The 27,205-nt window shown below is 44.5% G+C and overlaps 1 protein-coding gene across 1 annotated transcript in view; it reads right to left on the bottom strand.

The window, feature by feature from the left end:
- The window catches only part of ANKS1B (ankyrin repeat and sterile alpha motif domain containing 1B), a 1,383,364-nt gene that overhangs the window by 68,577 nt on the left and 1,287,582 nt on the right, over positions 1–27,205 (bottom strand). Inside the window, exons 17-18 of the mRNA XM_030886113.2 lie at positions 18,948–19,055; positions 16,529–16,708 (exon numbers count right to left, since the gene is read on the bottom strand). Of these exons, the coding sequence (XP_030741973.1) occupies positions 16,529–16,708; positions 18,948–19,055 (288 nt within the window). The remainder of the gene's footprint in view (positions 1–16,528; positions 16,709–18,947; positions 19,056–27,205) is intronic.

The following is a 27,205-nucleotide window of genomic DNA, read 5'->3' as shown; positions in this document are numbered from 1 at the left end:
GAGGTAGTTGGTTGTAAACAGGTAGCTTCAGCAGCTATACGTTTTTTTGGTCATTGCTGTAGATATAGTTATCCAAAAGTATTTGCCAATTCCACTTTTTACATGTGCACAACTTACGGACAGCACTTACTGCTGAACAATCGGTCTGCCTTCATCATAGCAATTTTCCCATCATCCTTAGTCCTACTTTCTCTCGTCCTCTCTCCCACCTTTGGTACTCTCTCCCACTAGTAAACTTTGGCCTCTCTGTTTACTTTTTCTTGTCTTTTTCTATCATTGAAGTCATACGATATTCGTCCCTGTGGTTGACTTATTTCACTCAGCATACTGCGTTCACATTTGCTCCATACATACTGTAGCATGTATCCACGTATCCAGACTTCATTTCTCCTACTGGCGGAGTAGAATTCTTTGGCATGCATATACATTTCTTCGCTCTAATATTGGCCTCTTGAAACCACCAGCAGCTCCTCAGGTGACAGACTGGGCTTTCTACTCCCATAAACAGTCAGTCTCAGAAACCCACAGGGATTGCTAGGAGTCAGCACTGACAGCTCTGAGCAGTGAGCATGACAGCTCTGAGCAGTGAGCATGGCAGCTCTGGCTTTCCACAACAACTATCCCATTTTGCAATCTCACAAGCTCCATATCCTTGTCAATATTTGCCATTTTCTGGTGTTTCTTTAAAAAATATGAGCCATCTAATTGAGAGTGAAATGGTGTCTCGTTGTAGGTTTGCTTTGCTTCTGTCTTGTGGTGAACGGCGCCGAGAGCACTGTTTCATGTGTTTGGTGGCCATTTGAATCTCTTCTTTGTGAAACATCTACTCAAGTTCTTTGCTCCTTTGTCTCTTTGTTGTTCAGTTGCTGAAGTTTTATATATATTGGTTACGCATTCGAATTTTGTCAAATAGGCACTTTCTAAAGATATTCTCCCAGTGGGTGGCTTGTCTTTTCAATGACATAAGTTGTTGATATCCCGTTCCCCTTGAGCTCCCTCAAGTTTAAGGCTCCATGTCCTCTACCATGTTTTTGTCCTTCTTTCCCTCCCCTCCCCTTCTGCTAACTCTGCTTCTGGTACACAAGTGCGAGTTCGTGCTGACTAGTTGATTCCAACTGCTAGTGACCCAATGAGAACCGAAAGACCTGTGCTCCATTGGCTTTTCTTGGGTGTAGATCACCTGGTCTTTCTTTCAGAGTTCCTTTAACCCAAACCAAACTCATTGCCATCAAGTCTAGTCTGACTCATGCTGCCTATAGAACAGAGTAGAACTGCTCTTGCATGTTTCTGAGACTGTCATCCTGTACGGGAGTAGAAACTCTCATCTTTTTCCCTCAGAGTGGCCGGTGGATTAGAATTGCTGACTTTATGGCTAGCAGGCCAAGACAAAGCCCACTACACTATCAGGGCTCCTTCACAGAGGCCCTAGGTGAGTTCAAGCTGCCAACCTTTCGATTAGCAACTGAAAGTCCCAGGGTGCCTTCTGGTACTGACAGCACATAAAACAAACCCTTAGCTGTAAGAGTAGGAGAACAGACTTAGGTTGTTCTTGTTATTCATTTGTTGAGATAATACATAACCTGCATTCCCTAATATGACAGTTGTAGACCTGAATGGTATTACACAATAATTTATGAAATCTCGTCAGCAGCAAAATGGAGCAGGGAAAAAAATGAAGCCCTGATGGCGCCTTATTTTCAAATCTCATTTTGCAGCTCCCTCAGTTGTCTGGCTGTTGCAAGGAATTTAAGATGATTGGGACGATGCTGTTTATAGCAATATGGACAATTTCGTTTGCTTCACGTCATAATTTGGATGGCGCCACTATTGATACAAACATTTTTCAGGACCACTAAAAAGCAGGCATATTAATGGCTCATTCAGAAAGGCAGTGTTCAGCTTTTTAGCATAACATGAATCACTACAAAGAAAGTAGAGCTTGCCAAGTGATATTGTTCTTTGACATCCCTTTACAAAATAAATGATGCTCCCTTCTTGCAAACAGAGGCTGCCATTTTCTTTATTTAAACCCATTTATTAACCACATGCTCCACATTTGCTTCTTGCCACTGGTGAAAAACAGAAGAGGCCTTGGCCACAGACATTCATTCAATGATATTTATGGAATGCCTGCTACTTCTTCATTTTATCTTCATGATAAATATGGAAAAATAGGTCTAGCCGAACAATCATCTTGAATGATGCCAACCCAAGAAGTCTCAGGTAGAAGACTGTGCATCTTCCTCCTCAATTTTACCTTGCTCAACACTTAAGTTAAAAAAAAATTGGGGGATTACTTGAGAGGCATTCTCTTTTGATGTAGGCTTTTTAAGTTAGCACATCACCAGTTGGAAAGAATAGTTGATATACCACGTTATGATAATCAAGTTTTAAAAAGGTCTTAATAGACTAGGATGGTTGGATAAACGACCTGATAAAATGGTCTTGCCTCAAAAGGAATAATGTAGATTTAAAACTCTTCATTAATATAAAACACACACACACACACACACACACACACACACACACAGCCCTGGGCAGGGCTGAGAAGGAAGGCATGGCTCCATAGCCTGGGGAATTTTCATGACGAAAATCTCAGTAAGCATTAGCAACATGCTAATGTTGTTCAGCACGAACATCAACAAGACAGGCCTGGCCAGAGCTGGGGAAACGGGATGCTTGTAACCTATATCTGACTCAGCCGAAGGGCATTGACAAGGAGCTGGATAGCAGTGTTATTGGGGTGAAGGGAAGACATCGATCATCTTCTATTCTTAAAGAACTATCTTCAGCAAGAGGGGTAGATTTAGTCTTTGTTTTTCAGGAGCTAGGCTGGGGTTTTAGAGAGGCTCACTTTCAGTTCACTGACAGGCAAAGGTCCCATCAATCGAACTTTCCCTACGTCAGGTGGCTCTCTCTGTTTCCTGTGGTTTCGAACCGCTTCCCTTTCAGATCACAGCCTAACTCACAGAGAGGGCCACCGCTGGCTCACAAGCTCCTGTAGAAACTTGGGGATGCCTGGTAAGGACGTACTAGATGGGAAGCCTGCATCAATTAAGGGACCGAACTAGGCACATTTTCTGCCCCCCTTCCAAATTCAGTCTTTTTTTTTTAGGAGAAGTACAAAATAATCCTTCAGTCCTTAATGCATATAGAGTGCAAGTCACTGCAAATTGCTACTCAGTAAAATAGAGGTGCATAGAGAAAGGGGATTTATATCATTTAACAATTGTTTACATGAGGAATTGTTTGCTGTCCGTGATTGGTATAAAATGAAGAAAAAAACTGTGTGCTGAGAACAAAAGATTTTCTGAAAATATAATCTTTACTGAGCTTATAGGTTAAATTCTCTGTTCAACTGGCATTGACATAAGGTATTAGATATGATTAGTAAAACATTTGACAAGGGACTTAAAAATGTGGCATTGGAGCCTTGTGGGTTTTAGGATTTATAGACTATGTCACATCTCCTAGGACGCCTGGTGATGTAGTGGTTACAAGTTGGGCTGCGATCTGAAAGGTCAGCAGTTCGCAAGTACCAGGCACATGAACGATGAAGTGGAACGATGAAGCTCTCTACTCCAGTACAGAGTTACTGTCTTGGAAATCGGCCGGGGCGGTTCTACTCTATCCCATAAGGTCACTATGAGTTGGAAACAACTTGATGGCAGTGAGTTTCTTTGTGTGTTTTTTGGTTCAGAAACTCACAGGGGCAGTTCTACTCTGTCCTGTAGGGTTGCTAAGAGTTGGCATTGACTCAATGGCAGTGAGTTTGATTTTTAGCTTGGTCTCATCTCCTGTTACCCAGTTCGGAGGGACAAGGAAGGCCATTCAGAAGCACAGTGATCAAAGAACACCCATGAAACCAGGCTGCCTGGGTTCAAATCCTGGCTGTTCCTTATGATCAGTGTGGCCTCAGGCAAATAATATACACTTGCCCGACTTCAGTTTCCTCATTTTATAAACCAATGTAAATCAGGGTTGGCTCTGATGAGGATGTAGATAAACTGTCCGATGGAAGCTGAGCATTTGCTATTGCTTCAGGCATTTTATTTCCCTAAAAGCATCGAGGCACTATTTGTGTCCAGCCTGATATGCCACAGAGCCCTATGATTTTCTGGTGTCTACAAGCCTATGTAAGGAGTCCTAGTGGTGTAGTGGGTTGCTAACTTCAAGGTCAGCAGTAAGAAACTACCAGGCACTGTGTGGGAGAAAGATGAAGCTTTATACTCCTGTAAAGAGCTACAGCCCCAGAAACCAAGAGGACAGTTCTACTCTATCCTACAGGGTCACTCTGAGTTGGAAACAACTGGGCGGCAGTGAGTCTATAGTTAGTTGTTCGCTCTTTGGTTTGACAATCCATGTAAAGCAACTCAGTTAACAAGTAAGCGTGGTATAGTTATTATAGGAGCTCTAGTGGTGTTGTGGGCTAAGTACGGGATTGCTACCTACAAGGTTAGTGGTTCAAACCTACCAATCTCTCCATGGGAGAAAGAGAAGGCTACCTGCTCCTATACTTACAAAGCCTCGGAAATCCTATAGAGGGTCCGTATGAGTTGGAATCCACTCAATGGCAGTGGGTTGGATTTTATTCCAGGATAAATACACTATCTGCCTATGGGAAGGTCCGGACTTGTCCCTACACAGCCACCACATATGCAGTTTACCATTAAAGACGTCTATTTTTAAAGGAGATTTCAAAATATTGCCCCTGGGTTTTGAAACATGTTACCTTATAAAAGTACTTTATGCATTTTTAAGCTTTTAAATCTGGGTACCACCCATAAGTCCTTTTCAATGATAGAGCTTCACTGCTAGCTAGATCATAATATTTGGATTGGAATTTACATTCCTAAGAAGTATTGATTATGTATTAGTAGAGAGGTATTAATTTGGGATGAAAAGCGGGGCAGTAGAAATGGTTGTGGAAAATACAGCAAAATATTGAGAGCTTTACTTTAAAATACATTCATTCCCAGTTGCAGTTGAAAAAAAACAATAGAGAGCTAGATGTTATCGCCCAATACTAATAATTTATAAAAACAACCCAACATGTACCTTCATACTTTGTAAAACACTTCAACAAAAGCTGTTTTATTTGTACCACACAAAACTGATATGATGTGGTAATCTCTAGGGTTGTTGCTAGGTTCTGACTCATAGCAACTGGATGTACAACACAAAGTAGCACAAAGTAACCCAGTCCTGTGTCCTCCTCACAACCATAGTTATGTTTGAACCCCTGGCTGCTGCCATTGTGCAATCTCTCTAGGAAGGCACATCTAATGCTCTGGGTAGCTGAGAAGCTCGTTCAAGGTCACAGAAGCCATGGGGAGGAGAGACTGGATTTTAGCCTTCATCTTATTGGGTCAACTCTGGTACTTTTCCTCTCATCTCATACGAAAAAATGAAATCCATACCCACGTGCTGTAACAATTTTCCATTAGACATTCTTGGAATTTGAGTGCCAAAGGAGATGCATTCTGTGTATCAAGATACCGTTTCTGGAGGTCCTGGTGGCACAGCGGTTAAGCAATGGGCTGCTAACTACAAGGTGAGCCATCGGGAACCATCAGCTGGCTTCGAGGGAGAAAGCAGGGACTTCCTACTCCCATAAAGAGTTACAGTCCCAGAGACCCACGGGGGCAGCTCGGCAGTACGCAGAAACCACCCTCCTTCTATAATCGCACCTTGACTGGCGATGGAAGGACTGTCCATCTCCCCTCAGTGCCAGGGTTCAGGTGGAGTTAAAACCACCCCAGGCATGTGACCTACGTCTAACCGATTACATCACTCTTCCTCATCTCTCCCCTGTAATTGGCTCAGGAACAGACAAGCCTAATCAGAGCCTAAGAGATTCTATATTGGGACTTTCCTTGGAACTCTTAGAGATGAGCTCGCTCGCTCGCTCTGTTTAGAAGGTTCAAGTTCAGCAGGGATTGAGCTAAACGCTCCCTATATCATTTCCCCGTTTGGGAAAAGAGCCAACACAGAGAAAAAGCAAGAGTCAAAGGACAAAGAGCCAGAGCGGGACATCATGTGAGCACTGAATCCAGGTCTGCTTGAGTGGTGCGGGAATTGATTCAAGTACATCCCTTTTCTGCCGAAGCCCTCTCATGCTGGCGTCTGCTAGCCAGGTGAGATCTTGTTCTTGCTGTGTGAGGCCTGTGAGTGGATTGTGACTCACACTGACCCCACGTGACTGCATAGAATCACCTGGCAGGGATGTCTATGCTGCTATCTTTAAGGGAAAAGGAGCCTTAGTGGTGCAGTGCTTAAGTGGCCGGTTGCCAACCAAAAGGTCGGCAGTTTGACCCCACTAGCCTCTCGCAGGGAGATGGATGCAGCTGTCTGCTCCTGTAATAAAATGCTATGGGGGCCGCTAGGCAGTAGAGCGGACCCCACGGCACTGAGGTTTGGGAATCTTGGTGGAAGCAGACACATTAGTGGAGTGTTCAGCCACCGTGCCTCCAGGGAAAATGAAATTAGTTGGAGAGGGTCACAGAGCAGCCCTCTTTTCCTCTAGCCATGGGATTTAAAGACACACCACCACCATCACTACCACCACCACCACCCCGATCAGAGCCATAGCCCAAATGCTAACCTGCTGACCCAAAAACGGGCCTGCATGTAATGAGAGGCATTCCACAAATTTAGCAAGTGGAACGTAGCCTGGCATCTCTTCTTCTCGGGCAAACTGCTCACAGTCAGCAAGCCTAAGGCGTGCGAAATATCACAAGGTCAATTCCACTGAAATCATTTTTAATTCGTCATCAGATTTCCAATGTATTCCATTGAGAGGAGTCTTTTTAGAAAAACAAACCAAAAACCCCCCAAATGAAACAAAACAAACCCTGGTTTAGTTTTAATTGGAAATGTTCACCCTGGTTAAGTATCAGCAAATACAGGAAAGGTGGTAATATGACAGAGGTGTGAGGTCTGATTGGGGTCTGTTAGAACAAACTTCTGGCCAGCTAATGTGCCTCTTTGATGGACTTGGCTGAGAACAAAAGAACCTAGACTTAGAAGACTCAAAACCTAAAATCGAAACAACAAACTACGTTGTTCTCCTACTTCTTCAGTGAGTTTATTTATTCATTAACCCCCACCCTCCCACTTTTTATTAGTAGACACAGGGCGGTGCAATGATTCTTTCTGCTGTACTTGGGGTCACTATAAGTCAGAACCGACAGCCCCTAACACCAACAACAGCATTAGAAAACAAGGAATCTCTGCATGGTGCAACGGGTTACCATGCTTGGCAGCTAACCGCAAGGTTGGTAGTTGGCGGTCATGTGGAAGAAAGGCCTGGTAATGTACTTCTGGAAAACCAGCCACTGAAAACGCTGTGGAGCACAGTTCTCTTCTGACTCACGGGCTTCTAATGAGTCGGAATCAACTCAAGGGAAAATTGAAAAGAAAAAGTAAACCAAGTGTCCCACACATTCCGCTCCCTTTCTCAGTAGTCTTTTGTTGTGGCTGAGATACCAGACTCACTGCCATCGAGTCAATGCACCCCTATAGGACAGGGTAGAACTGCCCCTGTGGGTTTCTGAGACTGTAACGATGGGAGCAGAAAGTCTCATCTTTCTCCCGGAGAATGGCTTGTGGTTTAGAACTACCGACCTTGTGGTTAGCAGCCCAATGCGGAACCACGATGGGCTCCTGTGCCACACATCAGCTTTAACATTCAAGTATGTAAGCACCGTTGTCCACGTTTGGTTGGTCTGAGGGGTCCTGGCTCTTAGACTGAAACCAGGAGTGGATATCATCAACATCCCCAGTGATCCCCGAAGCTAGTGTGCCTGCCAGCTTGTGAGCTTGTCAAGCTGTCAGACTGGGAGCTCTGGATGGAAGTGCTTCTGAGTTTATTCTTAACCTTTTTTTCTGGTGACATGGTATCTGTCTGTGCTTGAGTATTAGGAGGTGGTCTTTAGACCTTCACAGAAGAACATTTTGAAGGCATGGGCAGCTTGAGCCTTTTCAAGTTGCAGTTATATGATGGAAATTTTAATGAAAAAAATAAAAAAAACTAGCTAGGAAGCCAAGACATTTTAAAAAGTCAGATGTAGTGTAGTCATCAGAACATTTGTCTAGTTCTGGGGGTGGGAGAATCCCTCATAAAGCGCATCTCCTTCAGTATGTTGTTAGCTGTTGCTGAGTTGGTGCCGGCTCACAGCAACCCCGATGTACAACAGAATAAAACACTGCCCTGTCCTGCACCTTCAAGACCATTGTTCTTACATTTGAGCCTGTTGTTGCAGCCACTGTGTTGAGGGAGGGCTTGTCGAGGGAGTGCTTCTTGTCGAGGGAGGGTTTCCCTCTTTTTCACCGTCCCTCTACTTTACCAAGCAAGATGTCCCTTTCCAGGAATCGGCCTCTCCTGATGACAAAAAGCAGTGCTATTTTCTGGAGGCTGATTCTGTAAACCCCATGATGCCAGGAGCAGTGGGTGGAGTGACCACATCCTATCTCAATCAGGAAAAGCATAAAAAACAAATGGCTACTTGTTTCCCATAGAGGGTGAAGACTTTGCCTCATGGACTTCTGGAATTTTTGTGCCTTTCACTAGTTAAACACTTCAAACACGCTCTAAATCTCATTTAAGGGGGAAAACATGTCATTGTATCACATGGTTATTGTGAACTACCTTTTGCTGCACGCCTTTGTCACCCGCCTTTGCAGAGATGTATTCCTTCTATCTCCTGCCTTCCCACGGCTTTGGTGGCCATTCCACACAGGTTCTTTCTCTACCAGGACATGAGTTCCTTGGCATTTATACCACGAAAATACCAGGGCATTCCGATTCCACTCTCCACACTCAGGAGTTCTATCAGGCTCCGTTCCCAGTTCCTCCCCTTTAAATGGACATTTGTAGAGTGAATATGTGTGCTATATACAATAAGTGCTTTCCAGTAAACCAGGACTCCATCCAGGCATAAGGAACCTCGATGGTGTACTGATCAAGCACTTGGCCACTAACTGAAAGATTGGTGGTTCAAAGATACTAGTCACTCTAAGAGAGAAATGTGTAGCCATTGATTTTTGTAGAGTAGAGCTCTGGAAAGCCTATGGACCCTTGGGCCCTGCTCTGTCCTAAAGTTTGGCTGAGTTGGAATTGGCTTGGTGGCAATGGCAATGGGGTTGGGTTTGGTTTTGATCTAGTCACAGCAGTCTCTGGGTGGCATAAATGGATAAGGGTTTAGCTGCTAACCAAAGGTTGGCAATTTCAATCCACCCAGAAGTACCTCAGAAGAAAGGCCTGGCAACCACTGGAACTGCTATGGAGCCCAGTGCTACACTGACACAGCTCAAGTTGGAATCTATTTGCTGGCCATAGGTTTGGTCTTTGATTTAGTTGTACTTGTTAAGCAGTGCTGAATGCTGTTTAGATTTGGAAATAAAATTCTTTCAACCAAGCCAACTTTTTAATAATTCAGAGGCAATTTCAAAATAGCCTTTAGAGCATACAACACATTGCTCTTACTTGAGGAGCATTCAAAATGCAAGGCGGTGGTAGTTACATAACCTGGTGTAAATTTGAGACTTGAGAGGATTAAGAGTGAAGGGGTGGAGTCTAATCTGTCAATCAGATCACAGCAAATGAGGCCTCCATGGGCATGACTTTCCCCTAAGGATTCTGGGAAAACTCTGGTATTTTCCTCCTTGGAGGTGGAAGACATCTCTCTCTCTGCGCTGACTTCCTGCGAGACATCCCTGAGGATAAGCCATATGGACCTATCCTGATGCAGCCCTGGAAGCTGGAGAAGCCACGTGGAAGACCCCTGCCAGTGCTGAGATGCTTACAACGCCACTGGATCCAAAGACTTTCTACCCACTGGCCTGTGATTGTCCTGCACTCAGCATCATTGCATGTGTTTTGTGAGTCTGAAGAGGACTTCATATATTGGTATTGGACATATGGGCTAGCAAAACTCTCTCTTATACACATATGAGTTTCTATGGATTTGTTTCTCTAGTCTATCCCGACTAACACAAAGGCCTTCTAGATTATGGATTTTCCGTCACTAATATTTAAGCTAAAATCTGTGCAAAAATAGAAATGTCTCTTACTATGGAGTAGTCTTTCTTTGTATGTATTGGAAACTACAAGCAGAGTTTTATTTTTCCTTACTGTATTTCTATTAATGGTGACCTTCTAAAATGGTTCTATGTCTCAGCATTTGGAAGCTTTTTCTTTTCTCTGTAAGTTCAGAGAATACGGTCCCTACGCCTTATGAATTCCATCACTCTCCTTTACTATTTATCTTAAGACTACTTTGATTTCCCAAAGGGGTATCCAGGTCCACTCAAGACCGCCAGTCGGCCCTAAATATCAGGCACGATTTTGGTCCTTCTGCTCTGTTTTCCATCTTTTCTTTTCCTGTGTGGCCTCCACCCAACTCTGCCTTAAACAGCCGATCTGCCACGTGCTCCATGCATGTGAGTCGTTGTGGAGGATGCCTTATTCATGCTGAAATGAGGTAACAGATGCAAAAGTACTTTGAAAATTTAAAAGCACTACACATATTAAGGTATAATTATAGAAAGGCAAGTGGAACATGTTTATTTATTAGGGGCCTTGAAATGGGGGAGAGAACTTCTGGGCTAATGAGTCCATCTTATAATTATAAACTAGCAAAGCTGTGTTTACCGCATGGAGGCAAACCCTTTGGGTAAATGTGTTTGCATCGTTATATGCAGTGGTTTTTAAAAGTCCAATAGTGCTCAACTCCATTTTGCTTCTCACATATTCACTGAAGGCAATTTGAAGCCAGAATATTTCTTAAACCAGAATAAAAGCAAAAAGATAGCCAAAAATGTTTGTAGGTGCCCTTTATCTCAAGGTAAATATTTTTAATATTGGTTCAAACTGAAAATTAATTAAACCCCACTTAGGATTACTTTTCAAACAGACATTTTCTAATAAATTTAACAGGCTGAATGAATATTAAATTGATTTTAACATTCTCAAAATCGCTGCCACCAGGTAGATTCCTACTCATAGCTACACTATAGGATGGAGCAGATCTGCCCCTTTGGCTGTCCAAGGTTGTAGATCTTGAGAGGGGCAGAAAGCCTCACCTTTCTCTGTGGAGTGGCCACCTTGCTGTTAGTAGTCTAACACATATATGGCACTATGCCGTGGGGCGCCAGACAATAGGTAGGCACCTGTTTTCTAAGTTAGGAAACCCACTCTCAAACATTTGTTGAATGTACCTTAAGAAGGCAAAACCAAACCAATTCGCCTCCATATAATCAATTCTGACCTATTATATAGGGTTTCTGAGGTTGTAAATCTTTATGGGAGTAGGGAAGTTTCATATTTCACCTATAGAGACACTGCTGGGCCTGAACCATCAGCCTTGCAGTTAGCTGCTCAGTGCTTACACGGCAGTGATCCCAGGGCTCATTAAGAAGGCAAAACTCCCATGAATTATTGTAGCCACCAAGAAGTTCAAGGGTCTGGCCTACTGTAAGAATCCCCAATTACTCCAATAGGGGTTTGGCGAAACGTGAAGAAATGTCTGAGGGCTTTCTCTCTTCTTCACTTGCCCTTTGTTGGGTAGGGAAGACAAAAACGTTTGAGATGGACTTTCATCTTTGAGGGACACAAAAAGAGATTGGTTATGCAAGCTTTAATCAAGTCCGAAGAAGCTGGCTGGAAGAAACACCTTGGGAAAGAAATCCTTAGGGAGAGAACGCCTCATTGGAAGGAGGCCTAAAGAGGCCTTCTTTACATGGATTTCAATCATTACTTCAAATCTTGAGGAAGGCCTAACTTTATTGGCTCAGCACATAGCTTCAGGGAAGGGTGTGGTCTGGAGAGAGGAAAATGGCATTAAAACAGCTTCTGAAATTATAGCAAACACACACACACACACACACACACAAAGGAAAAATAAGCAAAAACCACGAAGTGGTTAACTAAGTACTAGAAAAAAACCACATACATTCAAGTGTTCAAAAACAAAATCACCAAGTACTTTCTATTTTGACAAGCTAAGATGCAAGAGTTTGAAGAGCTGCAGGTCTATTTCTCCTTGATCCTTGGCATTGCCAGACTAGAGACACATGGAAGACTGCAATTAACCAAGCCCGCGAGATGCAATCCCAGAATCCCTCTGTCTTATTGATCAGATACCTGTCATGCCACATCTTATTTTCTCTGCAACCAAGGTGCTAAGTTGAGCAGCAGGATTTTAGAAAGCTTCTAACAAGGTCCGGGTGACAGATGAGGCCAATGTCTCTATCAATCATTCGATCCTTGGTGGTGGTGGTGCTGGTGGGGACAAGAAGCCCCATCAACTGCTTATCTGACTCTTTTGTCTGCTTCTGGGCTCTTCCTATCAGATAAACACTTATTCCATTTTCCCAAGGCAAGACAGTTCCAGAGAGGGATGCATGCCAGTGGAAGGGTCAGGAAAAAGATGAGAGACCCAAAATGCTCTGCTGCCCTAACTTGCAAGGAGTCTTGGTGGCGCAGTCAGGTAAGCATTGGACTATTTACTCTAAGGCTGGTGGATCAAACCCACCAGATGCTTCACGAAAGTGAAACATGCGGCTACTTACAAAACTGTGAGAACCTGATATACGGTCACTGTGAGTGGATTCCCTGTGTTTCCAGTTCCTATCTCTACCAGTGTACATCCTCTAGTCTAGCCAGAACAAATAAGCATCTTGCAGATAGCCTCTGCTTTCAGTCAAAATCCATCTGACATCAGTTGGAATATCTCACATTCCATATCTTCTTCTGAATCCAGCTTGAATTCCTGGCAGTTCCCTGGCAATGTACTATTGCAACCATTTTAAAATTATCTTTAGCAAAACTTTATTTGCCTGTGGTATTAATGAAATTATTCAATACTTCCCACATTCTGTCAGATTTTAACCCAACAGGTACAAATACGGATCTCTTCTAGCTGGTTGTACTGGTATCTGTCTTCTGAATTTCTTGAATAGATGAGTGAGCATTTCCAAGATTATACCTATTTGTTGAAACATCTCAGTTGGTAGTCTGTCAATTCCTGATGCTCTATTTTGCTCAATGCCTCCAGTGCAGCTTGTACATCAATCAGTGGAAGGCTGCAGACAAATCCTTTCAGTACTACAACTTGTCTTATTCTCCATGGGGTGCCTTCCTGCAATGCTGTGAATTAACTATGTCTCTTCTAGTCTTTTGTTACTCTCACCAAACACCTCTCATTTCCTGATAGGTCTGGGTAAGGTGGTGGGGGAAGACACCTATGGGGTTCTATGACTCCCCTGTGAGTGACTGTTAACAGAGTCGATTGTGATGGCTAGCCTGCTGGGTACAAAATGAGCCATCTCAGAAGCAGGAAGGGGAGCTTTCACTACCAGCAGAAGGGTAGAGTCAGGTGTGGGGTACGTCCTTTACCTGCCCACCCCCCCTCCAAATCCTCTCTGATCTGGGCGACATCTATGACACCAGAGCAGTAGCCCCAGCAGAACCAGGAGTCAGAACATGAGACAGTGGTGAACTTATAGCAAGTAAAGTTGCATGCTTTTGACGGTGGTGGTCCGGGAAGCTAGCTTTTAGAGTTGTGAGCAGAGCCTCAGGACACTTAATTGGGGGAGCTGGGTTGCTAACCGATGGACCTGGAGCTGAGTGCCTTTAGGCTAAGGCTTACAGAGGAGTGGCATGTCCTTTGGGCACTTATTGGTAGCCCTAACTGAGCTTCGTAACATTGCAGGAGCACAGCAGAGGCCAGGCCAAGAGGCTGAGGGCCAGAGAGAGGCCTGTCTGTGGCCACGGTTGAGAAGAAACTGTCCTGACTGAACAACTGTATTCTGAGCATTTCACATGTGAATTTTAACCTGCTCACATCACTAATAAATCGCATAATTGTGAGCATCATGAGTTCTGTGTGGCTATTGCAATGAATTTTTGAACCCAGCAGAGAAGTAGAGCTCACTGAAAGTACAGGGCTGTGGGAGGAACGGAAAGGTTGGTGTCAGAATATGGGTTAAGGATGGAGGAGGCAGGCCGTGTCTGATTCCTGCCTGGTGGCAATCCACCTTTTGAGGCAGAGGTCAGATGTGGCCCCTATATTGGTTTTATATCTCTAAAAATGGTCCATCCCAAACTGTGGCATCTGAGGGAATCTCCTGGACCAGTTCAATTGAAGGCAGAGAGGTTCACTCAGGAGGTAAATGGTGACTATTTTGGGTTTTTTCTTTATTTCTTTTCCCCAAATTATTAGGGGCTCTTACATCTCATCACAATCCATACATTCATCCAGTGTGTCAAGCACATTTGCACATATGCCACCATCATCATTTTCAAAGCATTCTCTTCCCACTTGAGCCCCTGCTATCAGCTCGCCATTTGGTTTTTTCTTTCAAAGGGGCAATGATCATGCTAGATTTTCTTGAAGGGCAGAAGATCCCAGGGGGTTTATTAGGAAGAGGTCTTAAGAAAAGTGAAAACTGCAATGATGAGAAAAAGCTCAGGAAAGTTGCAAGACGGAATTTTTCTTTTGTAACACAACAATGGGCCTGTTCGTTTTTTTGGAAGGTAGCAAGGGCTGTCTTATGAGAATTTCCTTGAGAAACCTTACTCCACCCACCCTCCCGCCCTGATCTTGCCCCTTCAGACTTCTTTCTGTTCTCCAAACTTAAAGAACAGTGGAAAGGGATATGGTTTGAGATGCTGGATGATCGCAAAACTACTGTTTTGATGTGGTGCAAATTGGAGAGTGCAGAACCCTTTGGGGGAAGGGTCAGAGAGACGGAGACGCCATCTTCAGAAGGGTGCACAGCTGGACTGAGGATATGTCCAGAAGGGACAGCTTCACAGCGGGAGGTTCTTTTTTAAATAGTGAGATTCTTGTTGCATCAAGGTGTCCATGATTTTGTAGCAATGCTTTTCACCTCAGCCTTGTATGCGGAGAAATCAAGCAGACGATCTGAGCGAGAGGTGACTCTGTTTCTGGAATTGACACAGTCAATAGCTCAGGCTCATCAGGACTGTCCTTCCTTGAGCCCTTCCCCGGTTTGTCTCACTATACAAAGACCACAGGGCTCAAGGTTAAAACAAACAACGCTTCTGAAATAATGTCTTTAAAGAAATTGTGGACCACAAATCCTATTCTGACAAATAGCAGGGAAGCTATATGTGAGCAGTCTGTGGGGGGAATGAAGCTTTCAGGTTTCTTATTTAAAGAAACATAATAAAAACAGGGAATATGGATTAAAAGACAGTAAATACCTAACAAGAGAGGGAAGGGAACACCATTTTCCTCTTGCCTCCCATACATTTTTCATCTCCTTTCAATAAAAGATGATTTTCCATAATCCCCCAATTGCCATTCCCTGCACAAAGGACCCTGAGAATAATTCAATATTGAAAGAGCTGAATGGAGAGACAACATCCCCAGCCGTCTGTCTTCAGGGCATTTGCAGGCAGAACAGCCACAGCTTCTAGAACATTCTCTTCAGATTTTTTTTTTTTTTTGTCAATGAGCTGCAGCATAAACTGTTTACCACAGGCTTTTACTGGTGGAATTTCATCAAACAGCTGAGAACAATGTTTAACAACCAAGGCACAGCAATTACAGGCAAATTTTCACCTCTAGATTCTCATCTCAGGTGTGGGAGGTAGAGAGAAGCCTCGTGGTACACCGGTCTGAACCTAGAATGAGGATGAAAACAGTTGATTCTGCCAAGAATTGTCAACAAATCCACATATTGAATCTCGGGGCCAAATGGCCGAGCCAGCTGCCCACCTGAATACGCTTTGGTCGTGGGCCCACCGTGTGCTTACAGATGGCTGACTCACGTTTCTGAGCAGCGTGCTGGGCACAAGCTAGGGACGGGCATCCACACCTTGAGACGGCATGGCTTGGGCAGGTCTGGCGGCGACAGACGCCTCTTGCTGGTTATGTGCTTCGAGGCATCATCGTTTTCATCCAGGGTGAAGATGATGCAACTAGTTCCAGTCGCACAATTCTACACAGCAGTGTACACTTGGCAGGAAATGGAAAATATACTGGGTTCCCAGTCCCTCCCCCGACCCCCCAACCTTGCCCTACCAACTGATTTACATTTTAATAATCTGGTATTTGATTATTTGTTCCCAGTGTGAATTGCTTCTTACAGAGTATTATTCCCTTGAGGGCAAAGACTTTCTCGGTGCCCTGGGATCACACACAATTTCTCCAGTAAAAATGGAACACAAGAGTACTGCATCCGCAGACACATACCAAGGGTGTATATGCACAGGTAAGGTTTCAAAAAGTCCATGGAAAAACAGGATTCGGAGAGAATGGAATTTCCCCACAAACGTTTTGCAGCCCCCCCTCCCCCTTGCACAGTGCCTTCCCAGAAAGGCCTGCTTCGGTATAGTTCAAGGGAGCCTGGAATTTGAAAAGCCACACCGCACACCGGGGAAGAAAAACTGTCCGGTGTGCTCGGTAAGCAAGTATGGCAAGCCACGTGTTCAACCCACGAAGGCTTCTCTGGAGAGGGGTGGAGGTACACACAGCACGAAAGAACCACACCTTACCTGAGCCATCTGCCTCTCCAGTTTCGATCGGGGAATATCATCAAAGTAGTTTTCATTTCTTCTCCTCCTTGCATCGCCCTGCATGATAATGTGAGGAACGTCTAGGGAGCCACCAGTGGTGTAAGTGCTTTGGCTAAGTGATGGAGACAACTGAGGAGGAGTGTGATTACCACTGGGTTCCTGAATGGAAATACATCATGAAATAAATACCACGTCCTTGAGGCTAACCTTTGGTTTCAAAACTGTGAAATACTGACAAGACAAACTGTGGGGCTGGGGAGTCTTTTTAAACAAATTAAACCCACTGCCAAGGAGTGGATGATTGCCCACCATTTTATTAGTGGCATGAGTGCCTAGCCCATATTTTGCTTCCCCCCTCCCCCACCCCATGACATAGTTCTGGTCAAAAGTTGAAAGGATAAAGAGCTAAGCTTTGTATTCTTAAAGCTACCATATGGGTGCTCTGTGGTGCGTCCTTCAAGCAACTGCGTTTTTATGGGGGCAGGGTGTCCCCTGGCATGGGATGCCCCAAGGGAAAGTGAAATGGAGCACACAGGACGTCGACTTCCCATCCCAGAGTATCTGGTGATAGGGCAGGGAGAGGTCACCGCATGGAAAGCCAGGCTATGACAGGTGCAGACCGCAGAGCAATGCGTGTCATGGCAGAGGATGGCGTTCAATGGCAAAGGCTGCTCCAGAGGGGAAACGGTCAGATATAAGACGGAGGGCAGCAGAGAGCTGAGCCCTTGTGCTGGCAGGGGATCTGAATTCCCAGGCCAGATCCCCCCTCTAGGTTCTGGATCTCTTCTGACTAAGGAAACGCCTGCATGTTTCCCTGGGAATCCCTATCATTGATTTGTTGTTCCCCTAGAGCAGCAGTTCTCAACCTGTGGGTCGTGACCCCTTTCGGGGTCGAACGACCCTTTCACAGGGGTTGCCCGAATCATCACAGTAGCAAAATGACAGTGATGAAGTAGCAATGAAAATAAATAATTTTCTGGTTGGGGAGGTCACCCCGACATGAGGAACTGTATTAAAGGGTCGTGGCATTAGGAAGGTTGAGAACCACAGCCCTAGAGCTTTTCCAGAGTCAACAGAAGAGGTGCTGAAGGGGAAGGTTCTGGGACAGTAGAGGAAATAGCAAGCGGTTTCTCCCTGAAAGAATCATTGTAGGGTGACAACAGTGATGAGTCCTTGATCCTCCTTCCCTTCCACATAGCAAGACACCACTCTCTTTCAAGGAGCCCGGTCGGCACTGTGGTGAAAAACACTTGGCTGTTAACCAGAATGTCAGGGGTTCAAACACACCAGCTGTAGCTTCTCTCTCCCTGTCCCCCACCAAATCAGCTGATGTGCCTCTTATGGGAGGGAGAAGAATGACTCCCATTTGTACTCTCACTACTTTCTAAGTCTTCCACACCTCAGAATGTCCCCCTTCCCTCCAATCATAAATTATTCTCACTCAGCCAACTCTCTTCCATTCCCAGAAATCTTTGTGCACTTTCTTCCCCTTCCAAATTGTCTCCTCCTCTGCTCCACCCTAGGCCTCCCTGACAATAGTGACCACATTTGCTAAGGTCCACTGGTCAGTGGCTCCAATTGCATTTATGCTGGTCGCTATGTGGAAGGCCCTGTCTTAGCAGTACCCTTCTGTGTGCATGCAGGGAGGGGAAGTCGCCAGCAGATGAGGGTGAAGCAAAGGGAACAGAGTGGGGGCTCTCCAACTTGTTAGACAGACCCCAGCTGTTCGCTGACTTTCAGAAAACTTCTGATCGGCCCCCTGAAAACCCAGTGGCTGTCAGCTCCCCCTCCTCCGGGCCTGTTGCCTGGCAGCCATCTCTCTGTCTCTCCTCGTCTGCCTCCCACGTTTACTCTCTCCCTTCCAGTTTCTCTCCCTCATCATTCCAAAGCGGAGAGGGCAGAGAGTTTATGAAATGGAGACGAAATGTAGTTTAGGAAACAAAGTTTTCAATGTTCTATTGGAACATTGTGAAATGGGTCAAAGAGGAACTGTCTTTACTTCTTTAAAAAAACATTTTAAAGACTGTAAGGTTAATGATCAATGGATCTTAACTGTGGCCCCTGAAGGATTGATTTCTTCCACCGGACCGAGGAGTTTGACAGAGAACACATTTTCTGAGGACTGGTGTAATGCGCATGAGGGATGGGAGATGAGGAAGCGTCTTCTTAAAGGCAGTGGCTTGTCAGCCCGCTTTTTATCAGAGGTGGATATCTACCTATCAAAAATACACCTTTAGCCAATCGAGAAAAGCAAGTCTTGTTTGACCGAATGTGAGAAACGAGGCGGGTGCTTTGACACAGAGAGGTGAACTCCCAGGGAAGCAGCCTGTCCTTCCAGATCTGTTGCTACCCCCTTTCATTGCACACATAATTCTGGAGAATAGTGAAGAACACTTACCCTGAGGGTGATGGACCGAGGGGGTTTCTGTGGAGGATCGTCGTGTAGCCGGTCTCCCAGAGATGCCAAAATACGTTTCCTGTGGCCAATCAAACTGATTTTCAAAACCTGAAAAAACAGACATTTGGGTTAAGTATTTCATTGGAGAAACATTAGTCGAATGTGTCCTAAAACATTTGAAAGATGGGTCTAGGGTTGCCTCGGCAATATGAGAGAGGTGTGGAATCAGGTGACCCCTCCAGTCCAGAATGACAAGGACAGCAGCCAGAAGTCTAGTGACCAGGTGGTGGGGGTGGAAGCCGAGAAAGTCCTCCTTCACCCATGCAGCTCAAGAGCCCCAAGCTCTACACAGCAGTCGATGGATGTTCAAAAAAATGTGAAGTCAAATCATATCACTAACTAGCTAAAACTCCCAGTGGGTTTCTACGGTTCTTAGAGGAATATCCAGTGGTAGCCTGGTCTCAAGGCCCCATAGGAACTGTCTCTGTCCCTGTCCTCCGTCTGCTCAGTCACACTGGTCTCTGTTTCCCACCACCCCACACTCAGTCCTGCCTCGGGGCCTTGATCCTGGTAGCTCCTTTGTCTACAATGTTCTCGCTCAGGCCTTTAATGATGGCAGCTTCTCATTATTCTGCAGTGGTTCTCCACCTTCCTCATACCGTGACCCTTTCATACAGTTCCTCATGTTGTGGTGCTCCTCCAACCATAAAATCATTTTCGTTACTACTTCATAACTGTCATTTTGCTACTGTTATGAATCAGCCGACCCCAGTGAAAGGGTCATTCGACCCCCAAAGGGGCCACAAGCCACAGGCTGAGAAGCACTGTTAGAGACTGCTCAGTGCTTCCTCAGAACAGTCTTTCTCTACGCCTTTCCTAATCATGCTCCACCCTGTGATCCTCCTCTTACTGTGCAGGAAATAACTTTATTTGCAGGTTTATTATTTGGTTCCCTCTTTTACCCTGTAAGCTCTCTGAGAGCAGGACCCTGGCATACCTTTATCACTATTGTATTCCAAATGCCTATAACAGTGCTGGAAATAGTGGCAGCTCGTTGAATGCGAGGGAGTGAGTGAATGTTAGTGTAGATTGAAGGTATGGCAGATAGGCTTACAACACAAGCACTGTCTACTTGGAGTGAGCTCTGAGTCTCTCCCAGATCGGTTTTTTTTTTTTCCAGTGTTGCAGTGAGCACCCTGTAGAAGTGATGCCTTAGGGAGCAAACAATCACAAAGCTTCTCAATTCCTCTCCCTGTTTCTTGTGCCTTACAAATGCTAACTCTTTAATCTTCTTAACATCCCCATCTGGAAGGGGACAGTCCTGCTTACACACGAGGAGCCTGAGGGTCAGGTGAGTTGAGTCACCCACCCCAAAGTCAGTCAGGGGTAGTCCTGGAATTTGGAATCAGGAGTGTCTGATTCCAAAGTTTGTTTGGGGGGCCTATCTCCAAATATCACTGACTTCATTTAATATATTATAAATCCACTGGTTAAAAGAATGTATTTACTCCTTTCCTACCTATGTATACCCCAAGATATCATACTACCCAAAATAGTACCCAATTATCCCAATATATTACATGTTGTGTGAAATACTATTATTAAAAATTCTTTCTTTTCAAGTTAGAAGGTGGGGGGGGGGCAGGTTGTTATTTTTTTTTAAGCATTCATTGCATGCTACCTAACATTTCAAGTCATCTGTTGAGTTGTTCAGAGCCCCAGTGGCATAGTGGTTACCCGTTGGGCTGATAACTGTAAGGTCAGCTGCTCTGCATTAGAAAGATGAGGCTTCAACTCAAGTCCTCCCTCAACACAAGAACACTCTGTTCTAATAACTGGCATTCTGTGATGCTTGGCTTCCTGATACAATCACTGAAGACAAAGCTGGTGCATAAGCAAATGTGGTGAAGAAAGCTTATGGTGCTCGGCTACCAAACGATAGAGTGTCTGGGGTCTTAAAGGCCTGAAAATAAACAAGCACTATCTAGCTGAGAAGCAACAAAGCTCACATGGAAGAAGCACACCAGCCAGTGTGATCATGAGTTGTTGATGGGATCAGGCATCAGGTACCAAAGACCCAGACCAAAAAATTATATCAATGTGAATGTGCAGGGCGGGGAGCAGGGGGGTGGGGGAGGGCGGGGTGCGGAGTGAAGACCCAAAGCCCAACTGTAGACAACTGGAAATTCCCTTATAGAAGGGTCACAAGGAAGAACGAGTCAGTCAGGGTGCAGTATAGCACCATCGAAACACAACTTTCCTCTAGTTCAGTGGTTCTCAACCTTCCTAATGCCGTGATCCTTTAACACAGTCCCTCACGTGGTGGTGACACCCCCCCCAACCATAAAATTATTTTCGTTGCTACTTCATCACTGTCATTTTGCTACTGTTATGAATTGGGTGACTCCTGTGAAAAGGTCGTTCAACCGCCAAAGGGGTCGCGACCCACAGGTTGAGACCTGTTGCTCTAGTTCTTTAGTGCTTCTCACCCCACCCCACTATCATGAGCTCAATTCCACCCTACAAATCTGACTAGACCAGAGCATGTACACTGCTGCAGATAAGAGTTTGAAACACAGGGAATCCAGGACAGATAAACCCCTCAGGACCAATAATGAGACTAGAGATACCAGAAGGGTAAGGGTAAGGTGGGAGAAGAAAGGGGAAACCAATCACAGTGATCTGCACATAACCCTTCCTAGGGGGATGGACAACAGAAAAGTGGGTGAAGGGAGACAGCGGTCAGTGTAAGACATGGGAGGAAAAATTTATAAATTATCAAGGGTTCATGAGGGATGGAGGGTGGGGGAGGGGGAAAATTAGGAGTGGATATCAAGGGCTCAAGTAGAAAGAAAATATTTTGAAAATGATGATGGAAACATATGTACAAATGTGCTTGGCACAATGGATGGATGGATGGATTGTGATAAGAGCTGTAAGAGCCCCCAATAAAATGATTTAGGAAAAAAAAAAAGGAAGATGAGGCTTTCTAATTCCATAAGGAGTTACTGTCTCAGAAAACTCCCCAGGGCAGGTCTACCTTGTCCTATTGGATCGCTATGCATCAGAATCATCTGGATGGTATTCAGCTTGGTTATTAAGGAGTTCTGGTGGTACAATAGCTAAGTGCTCAGCATCTAATGAAAAGATCAGTGGTTTGAACCCACCAAACTTCTCTATGGGAAAAAGGCCTGATGATTAGCTCCCATAAAGATAACACCTTGGGAGATCGTCGGAAAGTTCTATTCTGTCACATACAGGGGCCATGAGTCAGAATTAGCAATGCTTGTCAGTCAACCTTTGGCTTTTCTGCCTCAGTTGCATTAGAATTTAACGCAGCACCACATCCTATTCTTTTTACTTCCACCGTCTGATACAGTATTTGATCTGTGTCTATTGATGAAAATGGGGGAGGGGGCACTAAATGATAACCAAGGTGAATGACCATATATCCCATATTCCTATGGTTTTATAGACACCCATCTTCCAGTTGGAGGCACCCCAACTTTTCCCTTCTATTTCACAAGTCATGCTAGTTGATTCTCCCTATACCGTCATCACAAAGGCTGAGGGATTGTTGAACATGTTCCCAACATTCCATGCACAAGGAAACTTTGGCTTTACCTTCTAACAACAGCATGCTCTTTTTACAGTTCCCTTCCTATGCACACACCTCATTTCTGGGTGGCCTTGTAGTTGTAGTAGGACTAACTATGGGCTAAATGCATGTACTAACTGCACAGTCTAATAATTTTGTTGTTGCTCACAGTTCAAAACCCTTTCATCTAGGATGGGCGGTTTGCACGGCTTCTCCCTGTATCCTTTATGTCACAGCTGTCCATACCGACACACAGAAGCCCATCTGCCACCCTCCTGCCCACTCCTGGAGCCCTGAGTTGTTTGGCTGCATTTCTATCAGCCGGCTCGGCATTTTACTAGCTGGAAGAATTTAGCCATGAATGTTCCCAATCTGGACATATCACTATGTACTCTTCCTATCAGGTGATCTATAATACCGGCGAAATAAGGGTGGTCCCAGTACTGGTTATGTTTAGGAAATATTGTTTATAGGATCCAGACAAATGGCCTGGCATTGCATTGTGTTTCTTTATTATTATTTTTAAAGCATGAAGATCAAAGAATTCTCTCATCTCTGAGAAGTACATTAACTTTTAAAATTGCCTTCCACAAGTCTAAGTTGACTATATTTTCTGTGTTTGAACACTGTGTTGTAGCTGGAGTGCAAGTTAACGGAGCAAATTCATTTTCCATTCATCAAATTATACACATTTTGTTTCATGACATTGCTTGCAATCCCCTCCAAGGCGAAGCACTCTTCCCACTTCCTCTCTGGATTCCCTGATGCCCTTTGCCCATCTTTCCTGGACCTTCTGAACTTTTTGGGGGGGTGGGGTGCGGTGGATGCTGCCTTTTCCATCGTGTACGGTTAATTGTTCTGAGACACATGTTTCTCATGGGTGGGGTGTTACTGTTCACTTTACAAGTCTATCTGCTGAAAGGTGGGTTCAGTTCCAGTTTTGACCATAGTCTATGGATCATAGTCTCCGGGGTTCCAGTAGCTTCTATCAGATCCGGAAGTCTGGTCAAATTGTATGATTTTTGACTTTTGTTTATCATTTTACCTCACTCCCTCTAGGACTTTCTTTTATAATTTTGATCAGAGCAGTTAGTATTGGTAGCAGGGATCATTCAGTTCTTCTGGTCTGAGGCTAAGGGGAGCTGTGGTTCTTGTGGTTCATTCCTTAGTCCTTTGGACTAATTGTTTCCTTGAGTTCTTAATTTTCTTTACTTTGGTACGGAGGAGAAGGGACCAATAGTCATATTGTAGCTGGCTGCCTGCAAGCTTTTATGACCCCAGTGCCAACTCACCAAAGTAGAAGGAAGACCTTTGTCTTTATGGACTATGTTAGGCCAACTGACCAAGATATCCCCCGAGGCTGAGTTTGCAGCCCCTGGGCCCTGTAACTCATTTCCTCAAGGTGTTTGGTTATGGCTAAGTGGCCGCATAACACTGCCCTCTCTATCCTCAAAGCTACCTGGATATATTTGTAGCACATACAAATATATACACTACATTTTCTTAGTACTTTTAATTTTTATTCTCAATTATTTGGTCAAAGGTTTCTACTGGATATAAAGAGAAGGCAATATAATTCTTACAAAGAAATATCTTATAGTAGTAAAGATATTCAACTCATTTAACAAATAACTGATACTGAAGAACAAAAGACTGGGCAAAATTTCTCTGGCATACCTGCACGGAGGCTTTGGGTTTCCTCTCCCACATCTTACTTTTGGGCACGTTACAGAATCTTAAGTTTCCTCAACTACAAAGTGAACAATTCCATGCCAATCTCCAGTGTTTGGGGGAAGATGAAGCATTACATTGTAAGGCACAAGAGCTGAACCTGCAAGGCACAGTGTTCCCAGCTAATGGAATCTATGCATGCATAGATATGCATCCTCATCTAGAAACATGAGGGCTTGGCTCATTTTCATAAAGTTAATCACATCAAACAAATATGCTGGTGTTTTGTATGAAAAGACGTGGCTAACCTTGGGAATGTTCACATTGAAGTGGCGGATTCTGGCAGGAACTGGTCTGGCTTTTGTCAATTAGTTTATCCATTAGCTTAAATTTGAATTTAAAGGACTGTCTGCTATTCTCATGAAGCCCTGGTGGCCTAATGGGTTAAAAGCAGGGCTACTCTGTATGATCACGAGGTGACGATGGAATCAGGTGCCATGTACCTAAGACCCAGAACAAAACCATACCCAAGGTGAGTGGGGTAGGGGTTGGGGGCATGGAGTGGAGACCCAATGCCCATCTGTAGACAGTTGGACATCCCCTCACGGATGGGTCACAGGGAAGAGACGAGCCAGTCAGGGTGCAGTATAGCACCAATGAAACACACAACTTTCCTCTAGTTCTTTGGTGCTTCTTTCCCTTCACTATCATGACCCCAATTCTACCTTACAAATCAGATTAGACCACAGCATGCACACTGCTACAGATAAGAGCCCACAACACAGGGAATCCAGGATAGATAAACACCCCAGGGCCAACAATGAGAGTAGAGATACCAGGAGGATAGGGGAGGGTGGGGGGAAAAAAGGGGAATCAATCACAAGGATCAATTATAACCCCCTCCCAGGGGGATGAATAATAGAAAAGTGGGTGAGGGGTGACAGAGGACGATGTAAGATATGGAAATAATAATCTATAACTTATCAAGGGTTCATGAGGGAGGGCAGGTGGGGGAGAGAGGGGAAAGAAATGGGGAGCTGATATCAGGGGCTCAAGTGAGAAGAGAATGCTTTGAAAATGATGATGGTGGCATATGTGCAAATGTGCTTGACACACTGAATGAATATATGGATTGTGACAAGAGATGTAAAAGCCCCTGATAAAAGTATTAAAAAAAAAAAAGCAGGGCTACTAAACACAAGGCCAGTGGTTCAAAACCACCAGCGCTCTGAGGAATAAAGATGAGGCTTTCTACTCCTGTAAAGAGTTACAGTCTCAGAAACCTGTGGGGGCAGTTCTACCCTGTTTGATAGGGTCGCTATGAGTTGGAATCAACTCTATGGCAGTGAGTTTGGTTTTGGTATGCTAGTCTCCCATCCATACCATGAATTTCCAATGTGAGGTAGGCTTAGGAATTTCTCTACACAGAGCCCTGTTGATACTTCTTCCATACCCCCCAAATTAAAGCCATTGTCATCGAGTTGATCCTGACTCACAGTGAGTCTATAGAACATGCTGGAACAGCCTAATAGGGTTTTCTAGGCCGTGATCTGATGGGCGCAGATTGCCACCTCTTTCTTCTACAGAGCAACTGGTGGATTTGAACCACTGGCTTGTTGGTTAGCAGCCAAGGTCTTTGACCACTGTGTTATGAGCACTCGTTGCCTCTTACACCGAACTGCCCAAAAGAGAAGGTCACAGTGCGAGCGAGAAAGGAGAAAAAGGAGCAAATTGTAGTAGAGGAGTCCTGGTGGCTTATTGGTTATGCATTGGGCTGTGATCCTTAAGATCAGCAGTTTGAAACCACCAGCAAGCAGCTCCTTGGGAGGAAGCTGGGGCTTTCCACTCCCGTAAAAAGTTGCAGGCTCGGATTCTCACAGGGGAAGTGCAGAGGAGTTGTCTGTCTCTGTGAATTTTCTCCAACATCAATGTAACAGGGCAACTCTGGAAACTCAATTTCAAATCCCGGCAATAGAACTGTGCTGAATGACAATACTGTAATATTTTGTCACTGTCAGTTATGCTTCTAGATTTAGCCGTGGAAAATCTGCTAGACAATATCATGGCACTAGCCGGCTCTGAGTGGTTCACATCAGAATACATGTCACAGCACAACTGCATGTCGGTGTGGTGAGACCACCTTCCTTTCTTTTCAAATGCAATGTGGTGGACATGAAAGGTGTTAAATAATGGATTAGGAATGGAATTCAACATGTTTTAAAATTTATCTGCTTTTTAAAAGGCCAACAATGTTTTGATTATGATATTGAGAATACTACTCATTGTAGGTATTTTATAAAACACAGAAAAATATGTATCGATTTTCTATAGGCTATTAACAATTTAAGTACTTTTTTCTTTCCTTCCAGCCCCCACCCCTCACCGTGATGATGTTTTATGATGGCCATACTGTAAGTATATTTTCACCTTGATTTTTTGCTACTTAATATGAAAGCCCAAAAGAAGCTCCTGACATCAAGAATTCTCTGTTACCTTGTAAGTACCTCTATGGTCCAGCTTCAGACAAGCACGTTGTAGTTCATTAACCAGTTCCCTATGGTGGCAAATTTGGTATATGCCACTTTCTGGGTCTCAAACATTCCACATGCCCAAACATCTTACTCTCCTAACAATTCCCATTTGATAATGATAATGGTTGATCTGTTTGCTTAGACACAAATATGCAAGACACCAAAGAACCCTGCAAGAGTGCACACTAGCCATGGAGAAAAGCCATGGAGCCCCAGTCTCTAAGTGTTACACCTGAAGCCTCAATCCATTTGCTGCGCGCTGGACCAAGTCCTCCAGGGAAAACCACAAATGCACACCATGTTCCCGCTGTTACATTTTGCATTTGTTATCTTTTGGAGTTCAGATTTAGCTGGCAGACGTGAAAGTACACATGTAGCTGGAATTCTCCAGTGGTGACACCTGCGGCGAGACTGAGTACAGGGTGATTCTTGTCATCGTCGCCTTGCAACTCCCTGCA

This window comes from Echinops telfairi, unplaced genomic scaffold (genome assembly GCF_000313985.2).
Source record: "Echinops telfairi isolate 266 unplaced genomic scaffold, ASM31398v2 ScPeMD7_2;HRSCAF=8, whole genome shotgun sequence".
In the NCBI taxonomy this organism is placed as follows: Eukaryota; Metazoa; Chordata; class Mammalia; order Afrosoricida; family Tenrecidae; genus Echinops; species Echinops telfairi.
The sequence above is the reverse complement of the archived record's forward strand: the minus strand, read 5'-3'. Positions and strand labels throughout refer to the sequence as shown.